The sequence below is a fragment of the Sinohyriopsis cumingii genome, chromosome 4 (genome assembly GCF_028554795.1).
Source record: "Sinohyriopsis cumingii isolate HCF-2022 chromosome 4, ASM2855479v2, whole genome shotgun sequence".
Classification (NCBI taxonomy): domain Eukaryota; kingdom Metazoa; phylum Mollusca; class Bivalvia; order Unionida; family Unionidae; genus Sinohyriopsis; species Sinohyriopsis cumingii.
Window position 1 is genome coordinate 95,747,822 of NC_142964.1, and position 15,060 is coordinate 95,762,881.

Here is a 15,060-nt window from a genome sequence, read left to right on the forward strand (position 1 = left end):
TTGGGATGAATATGTATCAAGCACCAAAACTTTTGCCCATGTCTGTTGTCCAGGGCTTAATCAACATTGCTTACAAAAATACTACTTCACGATACAGAAGCTTCATTACCTCTGTTGACTAATAAGTTTTTTATGAGTTGAAGCTGACAGCTTATTGTAACCTTTATTGTACTCGGATATTTTCAACTGACAGCTTGGTTGAAATACTCTTGAGAGCCATGATAGTAAAGACATGATATGGTGACTTAGATGAAGAATAATGCAGATCCTGATGAAAAGCAGATCCAGATGAAATTTATATAGATACTTAGGCCTATCTCTTTTCATTAAATTTGTATTTGATTTTTATCTAGGTTACATTGACCTTATTGTTGAACTTGTACAGTATGTTCCGTGTATAGCAATAACCATGCTGTTCTTGGCATTTTTTCAGAATAGCAAACCTGTATGAATGGTCATATTTGCATGGGAGTTTCATTGAAGGACTTCTTAAGTCTAGTTGGTCATAAATGAAAATGGTGCCAACCTGACTTATAATATGACTGCCACAATGGCTATCTTTAAAATTTTGTCATCCCTACTTCAGCATTTTGCTTTCACCCAAAAAAATGTTATGATGTCTGCTTGGTGGTAAATAGAAATGATGCCAATTTGATATTGAATATGGCCACCATGGCATTCATCTTGAAAATATTTTTTTATTGTTTCTTCTCCAACATTGGTCATTTCAACATGGAGTTTCCACCAGAAGACTTCTTATGATGCCTTAATGGTCCTAAATGAAAATGGTGCCAAGTTGACATTCAGTATGTCCACCACAGCACCTAGTTTGAAAATCTTGTTATGACTCAAGAATATCAAAAATAGTTTCAGCACTTTGCAGTTGAAAGGAAGAAGTGGTCTTTTCTTGAATTCCTGAAAATTCTTTTCTGCCAATAGAGCATTAGTCCTTTTGAAGGACTCTTGTTATTGGTGTATTTTTGTACCCCCAAAATTCTTGTGTTTAAGGTCCTGAGAGCAAATTGTAGCAAGCAGAGTTCTTTTCACTGCTCCTGTAGCTAATAGCTATAGTTCTTGTCAATATAATAGCTATAGTTCTTGTCAGAGTTTCTCAAAAATTGCTGCTTTAATATAATGTTGGTTGCATAAAGTGAAAATTTTAAAGGTCTATTTATTAGAGTTATCAGCTCAACAAAATTTGGTTTCCACAAGATAACTTTGTTGGGAATAGTTAGATTTTAACTAGATCTGCTTAGTAGCTCTATACAGATCAGACATCAACATAATGTGTTTTTCAGTCGTCCAGTTAATCACCTAGAGGGTTATTACCTGATTGCTTGTCCTCCTAATGTTGTTTCTCGATCTTACTTTACCAAAGACTGCTTTATTTCAACCAGATTTGGAATACTGGTTTATATTGATGAGACCTTAACAGAGTTTGGTTTCAAGAATTTCATGATTCTTCTTCAAATACATTCATAATATCTTAGGGGAACTACTACTACCTTGCAAGTCCAGCAAAAGTAAGTATTCTTGAAGAAACATATTTTACTATGTAAAATTGATTTCCATTGACAGGAGTTTTACATCTTGATTGCCCATGGTCTTAGTAAGTAACGATATGAAATGAGAAAACGAACCAAATTAATTGGTCTCTCAATCTTTAGTTTGATTATGGATATGATTTGAGAGAATTAATGTAATTTTGATGGCAACCCAGTTTTTACTAATTTTAAATGAAATTATTGAAGCTTGTTGAATAATTGCAATCCTTATCTAGCCAAGACATCCAAGAGATAAAAATTATTCAACTTATTTGATTTAATTTATTTATGATGAACTCATGTAACTTTTTATTTATCACTTGCCTCATAGTTTTATTTTTTCCTCTTGCATTTTATTACAGAACATAATGGAATTCAGGAAGTGCTCAATTAATGGCAAGTCATATGGGACTCCTATAGATAAGTTTGGAAACCCTATTGCAGTCCCAGATGAGGTAAATATATTTTGAATCCCCCAAAAAAACATTTTATTTAAACTTTCAATGTGATTTCTATTCTGGTTATACGAACATGTGTGTTTTTGGGACACAGATTTAGTTAGGATAAAGCAAAACATTAATTCCTATCATTGGACAAAGGATAAACTGTTCACTCTGTCTACCACAATCTCTAAAATATTGATGTCTCCAAAACCAAAGATGTGTCATTAGTAATTCTAAAGATTTGGCCTTTTTAATTCAGAATTTTAAGTTTATCTCAGGTTGTTAAAATCATATTTGTTGTTATGAGATTAACAAGATGATAATTTTATTTAAAGTTTGAAATAATAGCATGAAAGTATCTTTAAAATGGAATTTATTCTGCCTGGTCAAGAACATGGGAGAGACATATGGCATTACCCATTTTTTTCTATCTGTTATTCTGTTTGTCCTTCCTTCCATCCATCTTTCATCTGTTCATCCATCCAACACATCCTCCTATATATATTTGCTTAAAAATCAGATTCAACCGCAGACTGCATAGACTGAGATATGGGTCTATGCAGTTTGTTAGGAGTAGAACAAACAACAAAAACATGTGCATTATATGATGGTAGATCATGGTCTGTGTAGTTTGTAGTTTAGCCTGACTTATAGCAAGAACATAAAGTACGGGTAATGATGTTTTACTCCTTTTGGTTAATTTCTCATGCAATTTAGATTTTAGGATCATACAACTTTATATGTGGATGTGTCATGGTGAGGTTTAACAAGCCTATTGGAAGTTGATAAATGTGCTATACATTTCATTCTTAAGTGATGCTGGTTACATTTTGCATTCAGTTTAGTTTCCCATGTACTTTCATATACTGGGTCATCTAACTGTATGCATTGATATGACATGGTAAGTACAGCACTCAAGTTACAAAAGAAGGCTGATGTGGTATCTTTGTTCCTTGGTAGTTCTAATTTATTTATTTTTTTGATAATAAAAAAGTGCAATTTCATGTTATTCTTTTTCAGGGGGCTTTGAAAGTTGATTTCTCTGAAAATCCCTATTCTGAGAATAATTTTGAATTTTTTGATCACACACTGCTGGATGAAGTCAGACGAGGAAATCCCAAAGTGCACCAGTTCTTTTTATTGTTGGCACTATGCCACACAGTTATGCCAGAAGAGAAGGAAGATGGTGAGGAAGAAAAAAGTTTCTTTATTGCTGAATTAGGGAAGAACAATCCAACATTTGATAATTTTGTTATCACATTATTATTTGTGGTTGTGATGTCACACTTTTGCATGTTTTAGGGCTGTCAAAAAGAAATTAGTGACAACAAAAGCACTTTTAAATTCCTCTGATTTTAATATGAAAGATATTCATGATAATTGTAAACTATCCAGAAAATATTTATTAGAATTTTGTCAACATGTGCATGGTTTATTGGTCATCATGGGATAGACTGTTGTGGTCACAAGTATGTTACTGCTACTTGGATTGGCATAAAAGTGTACATACATTCATTCTAAGTTCTGGATGGTACTAAACAAAAATGGCATAACTCAGACATCTTTTAAAGATTCATTATAACTTCTACTAGTGAAAGTATGGTCATATCAACATGCAGTTTTCACTAAAAGACTTCTGATTATGTCTTTTTCGTCCTTATTTCTTGAAATGCTATCACTACTTATGCAAAACAGAAAGTCCCATTGATACGGTGTCTTCTCCAGATGATTTCTTATGATGTCTAGTTGGTCCTAAATGAACTTATTACTGATCTGACCTCCAATAAGGCTACCATGGTAAAGATCATGAAATCCTATTATTACTATTCTTAGAACGATGATCATATTGACTTTCGGTTTTCAGTATGACTTATGATGTCTAATTGATCCAAAATGAAAATTCAGATGAGTCAATATTAAGTTTATATTGCCTCTCCTTCTAGATGGAAAGTCTTGTTGGCATGGAGTTTTCACCAAAAGACTTATTATGGTTTCTGATTCATTCTAAATGAAAATAATGTCAGTATAACAACTAGCATTTCCACCATGGTGGCCATCTTGACAATCATGTTATCACAACTCTAAGACTTTCAGAAATGGATGGCCATATTGACATGGACTTTTACCAAAATATGTATTGTGATATCTAATATTTCCTAAATTAAAATTGTGCCAGTCTCAAAGCCAAATGGCAGCCATGAGGTTATTTTGAAAATCTTGTTATTGTTACTCCTTCTGAATATATGGTCCGATTTGCAACACCCTATTCCTGGATGCTTGGTATTGGTTTTGATACATCAAACAGCAGGAGATAAACTTATTCCAACATCCCACATGGCCTGTTTTGTATGCTCAGTCATTGCACTCTCACATGAGGCTTTTCTATCACCCCACTCTTCCATTGTGAAGATTTAAGAGCCATCTGCCCTTATTAATCTCATGATGCCCAGAAAATTCTCTGCCTTATGCTTATCAATTGACAAGGTTTTCATGCTTCTGCCTCAAGAATTCTTCCTGCCTACACATTTTAAGCTAACTATGGCCTCTTACCAGTTCTGGCATGAGTTGATCTCTAGTAAAGAAAGCCCAGACATCAGACAGGCTTGTACCACAGTCTGACTGAGTTAATGATATGCTTGTTGCTTTGAAATGCCATTTGAACACCCAGGTTTCTACAGCTATTCTTTATCCACCACTGTCTTCAGTTTTGACAGTGTGCTGCAAAACATACATGCTAACAACCTGTTGCCCTGAATTCCCAACTGTCAACAATGATATTGCAGACATTGGACTCTGTAAGCTTCTCCTTGGTCTGTATCAAATGGTGTGTTTTCTTGGAAATCGGGGGAAACTCTTTTTTGACTTCTTTAGAATGGCTGAGTCAGTTTCAATCAAACTTTGTTTTGAATATTTCTTAGAATATGGTTGATCTAAATCAGGATTGGGGTGGTTGTTCTTAAGCATTGATACTTCCTTACCAACCTGTGGGAAAACATATTTGACTTGATCTCTAATCAGAAAATTAAACATAGAACATATCCTGGAGATGATGTGGTATTGTGCCACTCATGAAGTATACATAAATACAAAATCCATGCATACCTTCTGAAGAAGGAGCCAGAATACATACCCTGCTATTGTCTGCTGACAATAGAAACATTCCGGCGGATTGTATTGACTTCTACCCATTGTGACAAGTGTTAAAAAAATTTAAAATCAGTTTATAAGCTTTTTTATGATAGCCACTAGTAAAAAGCTAAGGGTTTATCTTTAAGAATGCAGTTTACATAACGTTTGACCCAGTAAGTTAAGAATTTTATATTTATGTTATGGAAATTGCATGAGGGGGCATATTGCTTTGGTGATGTACATGTTTAAGTCTGTTCATTTGTCTATAATCCATTTTAGCTTGAAGCACAAAATACATTATACATGAGGCCAAGAAATTGTACACACTTTATCATGGTCATAGGTATATGATGTGATACAATTTTCAGGCCATTATAGCAGTTGTTCAGATCTTTTTAAACACAGTTTTGAACATTTGGACTTTTTCACCAAACTAGTTTGGTGTGATTAAGCAAAATCCACTTGAAGTAGACAAATGAAATTTTGTAGGTATATATGTTTTCATATATAGATGACTATTCATTTCTCAAACCATTACAGTAGTCTGTTCCATTGTTTGCACATTTTTTAACATTTTGTAATTTATTAAAAACAAAATACTTTATGGGCAGTTTTTGCCAAATTATATTCTCCCCAAAGTTTATGGATGAATTACACATTTAGTAGGAAAGGAGCTTGTTGTTTTTAAGGTCAAAATGCCAAAAGTCAAAGGTATTGTGACTTAAAGAAGAAAAATTGCTTGTGCTTACTGACTTTAGCTCTGCATCATGCATAATGACCAGAGTTTCTTTTAAGAGTTTGCACTTGGGGTATGAAAGGGTTCTGTTGATTTAGTAGTCAAAAGTCAGAAGTCAGGATCATTGTGGCTGAGAGAAAAATGGGTTTTGCAGAATAACTTCTATTTTGGAGTTAGTTCCTTGGCCAAGCACTCTGTGTGGTTTGCATTTAGAGTAATAAAGAAACTTATAGATCCTGAGGTCAAAGAGGTCAGAGATCAAAGTCATAGTCATTCTGATAAGAAAATAATTGTTTCTGCATGGTAAGTTTAGTTGAGACTGCATACCTTGACCAGCATTCATTGGTCAGTAATCTTCAAAGTCAACCATGCCCAACTGGCACCTATTAAACATTGGCCAGGTGTTCACTGTACTCTTTCTGTACTTGTCTTCTTTGCAAACACCATCTAAGATAGAGAACTAAAATTTGGCCCGCATGTTTATAGAAATATATAGATGACTTGATTAGATCTCTATGCCATTATATCACTTCTACATTTATTAAATTTTCCACTATACCTACCAATTGTCAGTCTGTTTCCAGTTTGGTTTCTGCAAAATAATTGTACTTATCCACCATCTACGGTTACCAAACTTTGTGGTTGGCTTGCTCTTGGAACAAGGAGTGACCCTGTTGAGTTTCAGGCACAAGAGATCTAAGGTTGTGGTCCCTCTGTCTGATAGTAAATAAATACAAGTTTACACACACATTCATTCCAGTGTCTGGTTGGTCCTAATTGAAAATGATACCCCACTTATACCTAACACGGCCACTATGTTGACCATCTTAAAAGTCTTGTTACAGGTTTGATTCCTGAACAAAAATGGTCATATTATATCCACCTTTTCGAAAATTTATTTTTCTTCATCTTTTGAATGGATTGTAATAGTGGCCAACTGGAGAATCTTGTTACTGCAACTCCTTCTGAATGACTGATCTTGACAACATGGGGTTTTCACTAAAAGACTTTTTAGCTGTCTAGATGGTTGTAAATGAAATGGTACCTCACAGGGTCCAGCTTGAAAATCATTTCATCACTACTCCAACTAAATGGATTGTTGTATCAACATGGCTTTTTCACCAAAGGTCTTCTTACGTCTGATTTCTCCTAAATAAAAATTGTGCCAATCTAACATCACTATGGGCACCATGGCAGCCATGGAACAGCACCATATAACCCAAATTATCCTGATAAATTCTATATATGCATATTGACATCCAGTATAGAGTGGCCATCTTGAAAATCATGTTGATGCTAATTCTTCTTAACCGATGGCTGTAGAAACATGGAATTTTCACAAAATGATTACATATGGTGTCAGGTTGCCTAAATGACAGTGGTGCCAAACTAACATCCTATAATAAAATTGGTGCCATTTAAACTTTCAGTATAGGTGCCATTGAATTGATGATTTTATTAACATGGGGTTTTCATTGAAAGACTTTTTATGATACATAGTTGATTCTAAATGAAATTGGTGATGATTCATTATCCAATATAGCCACCATGGTACTCATCTTGAAATCATATTTATAGCCACCATGGTACTCATCTTGAAATCATATTTATAGCTGCTGTTGCTTTTCAAATCATGATTTAGTCCTGGGGGTTTTCACCAAAAGACTTGCCATGATATCAAAAGTTGGTCAAAATTGAAAATGGTGATGATCAAACCTCCAAATGTCTTGCCTTTGTTGAGGGAGACAAAATCACACAAGGGAAGTGTTCCCTGACATGTGACATTCTTTGCACCAATCTATGACACTGCTACTGTTATTTAGGTATAATAAAAAGTTTGAATGAAAACCCAATGTCAGTATATCCTTTGGTTCAGAAGAAGTAGCTTTGCCATGATTTATATTAATTTGTTCAGAAATGTATAATATATCTCATTTAGGGCTATGCATAATAATAAAGACTGTTGATTGCATTTATTTCCAATACCAGGAGAGTGTATTTGATGGCCTATTGTCCATCATTCATACATCCATTAGCACAAGTTTATGATTGTTCCTCCTAAACAACATGAAGGATTGCCATGAAACTTTCCGTATACATTCATCTCAAAGTCTAGTTGGTCCTAAATGAAAATGGTGCTGCTAAGACATCCAGCAGCTATCTTCAATAATTGGTTATTGTTCCCCCTGAATGGATGGTCATATTCACACAGGATTTTCACTGAATGACTTCTTATGATGTATGTTTGGTTGTAAATAAAAATGGTGCCGATCTGGTCTCCTTTATGGTTACCAGTGACCTTCTTGAAAACCCTGTTAATGCTTCTCCTCCTGAATTGATGGTCATACCATCATGAGAATTTCATTAAAAGACTTCTTATAATGTCTTGTTAGTCATAAATGAAAACGTTGCTGCTCAGACATCCAGTATAGCTGCCACAGCAGCCAACTTGATAATCTGGTAATTGTTAATCCTGGACTCTTGTTCAACCTTTTTTTATAAATATAATAATAGAATAGGAAAACAGTACCTAAAATATGTATTTTTTTTTATTTTAGGTGGCCTTGAGTATCAAGCTCAGTCTCCAGATGAGGGTGCCCTTGTGTCTGCCACAAGAAATTTTGGTTTTGTTTTTAAGGTATTTTGATGGTTGATTGATCCTGTTGAGTGGATGATGAAGGACACTGTACTAATTTTATGGAAAAACGGGAATGGTCTGGAAATGGGTGAACATAAAATAGAGTATATATGGATTTGGCTGGCCAGGATTGGATAATAATGAAAGTTATTTGGTAGGAGAAAGAATCTTTTGAGAGCTTATCCTTGTTGTAACTGACAAAAATAGAGATATTGTTTTCTTGATGGAATTTCAGTTCTTTAACAGTCTTGAGTTTGGTACACTCTTTACTGAAATTAACACCTGACTCTTTGGTGCGGAATTGAAAACACTTGTTTCAAACACACATAGATCCATAAAATGCCATGGTTCATATCCTTCTCTGTATACAGAAGGTGTCATCCAGGGTTCTTCGAAACTGATAAATATAGGTTTGATCATGAGCACTCAGAAATTTAAGTTATTGAATTTTTAATATCATGGTGTTTGCATAGGTTTACTATGGGAACTAAATTAGTACCTTGAGTCCTGAAATGTTGGATATGGTGTATCATAGTTAGAAAAGATGACTTAAAAATGTTATACTGAAAACATTGAGTCAGACCTGTATAACAGGTGACCTGGTAACAAATTACCTGTTGTATACAGCCACTATTTCAAGACTTCTGATGCTCACAACTGTCCAACTCATACAGTAGCTCAATTTAATGGATTTCTTCATCTTCTTTTAAATCAAGGTGTATTTGGTAAATGTTTTGTTAACAGCTGTTATAAAATTTTAACTTTAACATGAGTGTATAGTTCTGCCTTTTGTAATAACTTGTACTGCTTTCATAACACATCTGTCATATACAAATCATTTGCCATCTTATGCATTCATGTTCTGTTGAATCCTATCATATTTGTTGTCATTTTAAGAGCGAAATAAATTTTCAATAGATGTCATTTGAAAAAGTCCATTTCGGATTTAAGAACAGTTATTAGGGTCTAAACATAAACAAAAATTCTATCGTTGAAATAACTCCAATCTACTTTCTGACATGGCTATTGAAACTATTGAAGCAGTTGCTTTGGTTTATGCATTTCCTGACATGGCTATTGAATCAGTTGCTTTGGTTTATGCATTTCTTTATTTGCTATGCAATTAAGTCATGTTTATATCATTTGAACCCTGAATAAATGTTTCTGTCAACTGCAGAATTTTTGAAGAGCTAATTTAAAATTTAAGGGCAGAATCCAGGATAAAACTTAACTTTAACAAAAGCTATATTGGAAAGAACCTGAATATTATTACTACCTCATTTATCTAAAATATTTTCACTTTTCCAATGAGAGGTATTGGCCAGTTGTCATCCCTTCCAATATTTTTAGATGGCGCTGCAGGTAGGTAGTTCCCTTGTCCAGAATAATTTTGACTTGAGCTCACATCATAGATCTGTTATTGTGCAGTAAGCATAGGACATTTTAATAACGAAAAGTATTAATTAATGCCTGAAACAACATGTGTCATGCCAAACTGTTTGCAGAAGGGTGAGCATATCTTTCCTACAAAAAAAATGAACATCAGAATGGGTGGATACAAACATAATGCCTGGCAGAGCAGGATTTAAAACTTGGTCATACCAAACAAATTTAGCTATGTTTCCAAGCATCGTTTTACCAAAGACAGCTGTAAAACTGTAACCTATCATGGTAGTTTTTTATTTATTTTTAATGATAATTTATTTTAAATCATGGTATTTGCATTCTGACAACAGTTATCATCATGAACGTGAAGTAGTGACCATAAATAATAATAATAAGAAGAACAATAGCAGAAATAAACGTTGTGCAGTTTTGACAGAATATACCAGGATAATAATAATAATATTGTAATAAATTTGAAGCATGCACATTTGGTTATAGTGCCCCATTTTAAGGAATTCTTAGATTTTTGTGATTACTTACTTGTCTGATTATTGGAATTCAGTGCAATAGAAATATTCCTTTGCCCAAAATAATTAGCCAGTTATTAGGAGCAAACATAACAGAGTAAAGTGTAAGTGAGTTTCCATGATGCCTTGGTTCACTAGTAGTGAATTCAGGTCCAAACTGAATGAGTATCCCTGGAATAACAAAGTCCCTACTAAAATATAGTGGTGTACGTTGGTGGTGTGACTGAAGTGGCAGTATTTACGGTAGGAAACTGGTAAATTACACAACGAAATCAATAAGAAGGGACTCTGCAGATACAGTTTATGTCGCCATGGTGGCAAAGGTGATACAGATGTACTGGCGAAATATGCCTGGAAACCATGAATTGACTGGCCTAAGGTGGCATAGTTAAAATAGTTTCCTGTGTTAAAGGATAGTTGTATAGTTTCTATGGCGTGAACTGCTGGCAGTATGGAACCCTAACAAAGAGAAACCATGCAGTTATGCGGTTGATAGATATTTGGTTGGTTGTGAGATCTGTGGTCTTGCATTGATTAGAGTAAAATTTATGTATAGAATGGACACGTTGGGCTTTCTAATTTACAACTGAAGTTGTATGGAAGTTTTTGGAAATTTGGGGTAAATTTCTAGCAGGAATCGTGTCAGGGTTTGACTCCACTCAGTCAAGCAAAGACCCCTGGCTTGTAACAATATTATTATTGTAATTATTATTATTATTATTATTTGAAAAGATAATAAAAGTACTGGAACAACAATATCAGCAACAACCACCACCACCACATCAAGAACAATAATAATAATAATAATAAAAATAATAATAATTATTAGGTGTAACTTTCAGTGTCAACATGATGGTAGGTATTTTGCTACAAACATTAATACATTTACAAATTACCCATGTAATTATCTTTAATTTAAAGTGATTCTGGTTAATATGATGCATGTATACATGAAACATGTTGCTGACAGGAAAATAAATTGACAGTTCTGTTATGTATAACCCTTTGCATACAAAGTGCATTGAAATTCCAAAATGCACGTACAAGAAACTTTATTTAATATTCATAGCCTAGAACACAAGAACATTAACTCTAGGCAAGCTGTTATATTGACATCTATTGTCATTTCAACAAATTTAAGCACTACAGTCGCACTGTAACTGATTAATTTGACCACCCTTTTTAATGGAAATGTCTATAATATAGGTAACTCCCTTTGTTATTGAAGCACAACAAGCACTTTTCAAGACATGCGTATTGGTTGAACATAGACGAAGTTAACCAGAATTGCAAAGGACCTACTTGACTAAAGCACCACCTTTAATATCATGGGGAAGTAACTGACCAATGTCCCCATGGCAAAAATATTCTCACATTTAGAGACAATCCAAAAACACCTTTTAAATTCCCATTTTACTTGCTTTTAAAATCGTTAAAAATCATAGGTTTTATTATATTTAAATTAAGCATTAGTCAACAGTCAATTTTTTTATGGTAGACAGCCCTAGGATCTCCCTCACTCAATCAGAAGCAGGGCAGTGCTTTATTTTAACACCACCACAACCATCTTAGCATCTATAATACTAAAAACATTTAAAAATAAATAGTAATTACATCTCTTCCATGTTTATACATGGTAGCTGGGTCCATTACCGCTGACCATGTTCTGTTGTGAAATGCATTATAATGGGAACCATGATATATATGCAGTTGCCACATATTGAGAACAGGGTAATATACAGAACCATGATATAGCAGGTACCATAAAGAAATGAAAATATAAAACTGTTTCACGTTGTTTTCTTGTTGTTATACATTGGTATGATTTTGGTGTGGGGTACAAATAGTACAGCATTATATCTGGAATCACATTATAATGAGGTGTGATATAATGTAGGAGAGTTGTACTATTATTCTTCATATAAAGACCTCAAGGAAGAATTGTCTTTCACTATATGAGAAAACCTCTAAAATAAATAAATTATTATTAATATTATTATATTATTAATATTTGTATTATTATTATTATCATCATCATCTTGATGATTGATAGCTGTTTACATTGATCTTCAGCAGCATTAATTTGATCCAAATTTGATTTGCACCAAATTAAGTGTTAAAGATTTCGTAAACTATCAGTCTGTTTATAAGTCAAGGACTGACAGACAAATTTGAATTGTCAGGAAATCTTACCACATTGTGGTGACAACTACACCAAACAGATATTGGTAAGGATGATGTTGCTTAATTGTCTTCACTATTTGGTCAACTATAAAACTCCATAGTGTAAACTCATTAATTCAAATGAAAAAGTTTGATGCACTTGTTTAAAGACTGTTTAAAAAATTTCAACGATTTAAAATAAATTTGTTAGATCATTCTCGGATAGAGTTGTATCCTTATGTGCTGATTGTTGCTGTACAGAATTTTTTCTTCTTCTTCAAGCAAACCCTGGATGAATATATCACTTTCTTCTTTTCATCACCCACCTCAGTTAAACGTTTATCATATTCCTTACAGAGATTTTAGTTTAAATGCATAGCATGAAATTTATGATCATCACTTCTCTGTCTGATGATAACAAAATACTTTATATACAGATGTTAGAACATTTCCACAATCTATACTCCATGTCTTTATCAACTGGCTTTACATAATTGCCAGAATACCTTCATACTGAGTTTGTGATTTAATAGCAATAATACATTATCTGTTAGTATTGCATTTCTTACTTTTTCTGGGGAGGGGATGCTCTGGTGGCCTAAGTGGTTAGAGCATCTACCTTGGTCGTGGGAGGTGGCGGGTTCGAACTCCATACCAAAAACTCACAAAAATGATGCTTGCAGTTGCCTTATTTTTTGCTCATCATTAAGAAGTTAGTGTTAGGACTGGTCAGGATAATGTGACTGGGTGGGACAGGATCCTACATGTCTGCAACATGATGCCCCAGTGCTGGACATCGCTATAAACTGCCACACTGTAGGCATTGTAGTGATATCACTAAAAAAATGTAAAGCTATGTTAGACATGCAAATCACACACATTGATAGGAAAGAAGTGGGTGAATCTTTATATTGAATATGTCTCAGATTATACATTGGCCAGAGTATTATGAAAAAGGCTTGAGGATGTTTTTTGTGTGACATGTTTGTAAGAATTTGGTTTAGACATGTATGACATTTATGTAAAAAAAATTATTTAGACCTGTGTGAAAAAAATTGATTTAGACAGCTTTGACATGTTTGTAAAAAAAACATTATTTTGGCAGGCGTGATGTTTTTGTAAAAATTGATTTAGACAGCTGTGACTTGTTTGTAATAATTGATATTGACAGGTGTGACAAGTTTGTAAAAATGTATTTAGACAACAGGAGGATGGATCTCTGACTTGTGTTGTTTTAGCATGATTTTTTATTGAAGACTAACATTTCTTTTTACTCATTTTGAAGTTATTACAATATATAATACCATAAATCTGTATTGAGTGAAAGTAAAATGTACAGATAAGAGAGGTGTAAGTAGGGAGATGACCACCTACTCATGAGTATATGCCACCTGGCAGGTGTTCTGCTCTTCCCAACAGGTGTGTGGCTGTCCTTGAAACTCGGGTGTGAAAATTTGCACCTTGCCTGAGACGGGTGTATTACTTTTGCTCTTTGGTTGTTTCCATTCCCTATATTATTTAGTTCTTGGTTACAGAAAGAAAGCAAATAGACCCCTCTCTAGTTTAACCATGTTTCACTATAACATGGTTCTGGATATAACATTGTACCATTGTTGATCTATTGACCAAATATAAATAATTTTGAATTGGTTTATCACATTTTTGACAATATGGATTGAAAGAATAAAAAATAAAATTGTACCTTTTTTAACAGAACATTTTTGTTTGACAAATTTTGTTTATTCTTGCTATACTGTGTAACCCCTCAAGGTTTTTGTTGTTTTCGTCTGAAATTCAAGTAGGAAGCACATTTTGAAAGCTATTTCAGAATAAATCCTAAAACACCAACTTCCTGGATCGTCTAATAACATACTACCTAGTTGGGTTAGAAACGTTGTTTTTCATTGGCTATTTGGCTTGCACCTGAGCAGAAGGGTAAAAGTTGGAGTTCTTTTTTTTCTCTTTTTTTTTGGGTGTGCGCTTAACAGACCTCTTATTTTCATATCAAGACCACTCTTTTTTTCCAGATGTCCATCTTATCCTACTTTTTGCAAAAGTTCACCTGTCTGTTAGTAGTTCATACTGGTCTGCCTTAGATCTGAGACCAAAAAGTCTAAAATCCAGACACAAAATTTCATTCCGACCATGGGCGAATTTTGGGTAGAAAAAAATCGGGTCCAAAAAATTAGGTTTTTCCATCTGTATTTCTTAGTGCAACTCAAAATTCCAGGCTTTTTGGCATCATTATAGAGCTACATCTGTCTACCTTTCTGTAATACCACCCATTTTAGTATCATACATGACCTTGATGCTAGATAGCTCGGCAGTAGGCTACTACGTCCTGCCACTTAAACTTGTCACTAGGGGTTAATGTGTTAATGCAGTTAGTGGTTATGGAACCAAACTTCTGTGTTTTAATGACAGATATATATTATTAAGTACCTAACTGTTGTAGCTTCACTTGCCCTTAATATGTCACAAGAAGTATCAGTAA

The 15,060-nt window shown here is 34.0% G+C and overlaps 1 protein-coding gene across 8 annotated transcripts in view; it reads left to right on the plus strand.

The window, feature by feature from the left end:
• Nucleotides 1–15,060, plus strand: part of LOC149801712 (phospholipid-transporting ATPase ID-like) — a 246,481-nt gene that overhangs the window by 190,602 nt on the left and 40,819 nt on the right. For all 8 annotated transcript variants that reach the window (XM_089955994.1, XM_089955993.1, XM_089955997.1 and 5 more), the window contains exons 13-15: nucleotides 1,907–1,999; nucleotides 3,008–3,173; nucleotides 8,411–8,490. In XM_089955994.1, the coding sequence (XP_089812120.1) occupies nucleotides 1,907–1,999; nucleotides 3,008–3,173; nucleotides 8,411–8,490 (339 nt within the window). The remainder of the gene's footprint in view (nucleotides 1–1,906; nucleotides 2,000–3,007; nucleotides 3,174–8,410; nucleotides 8,491–15,060) is intronic.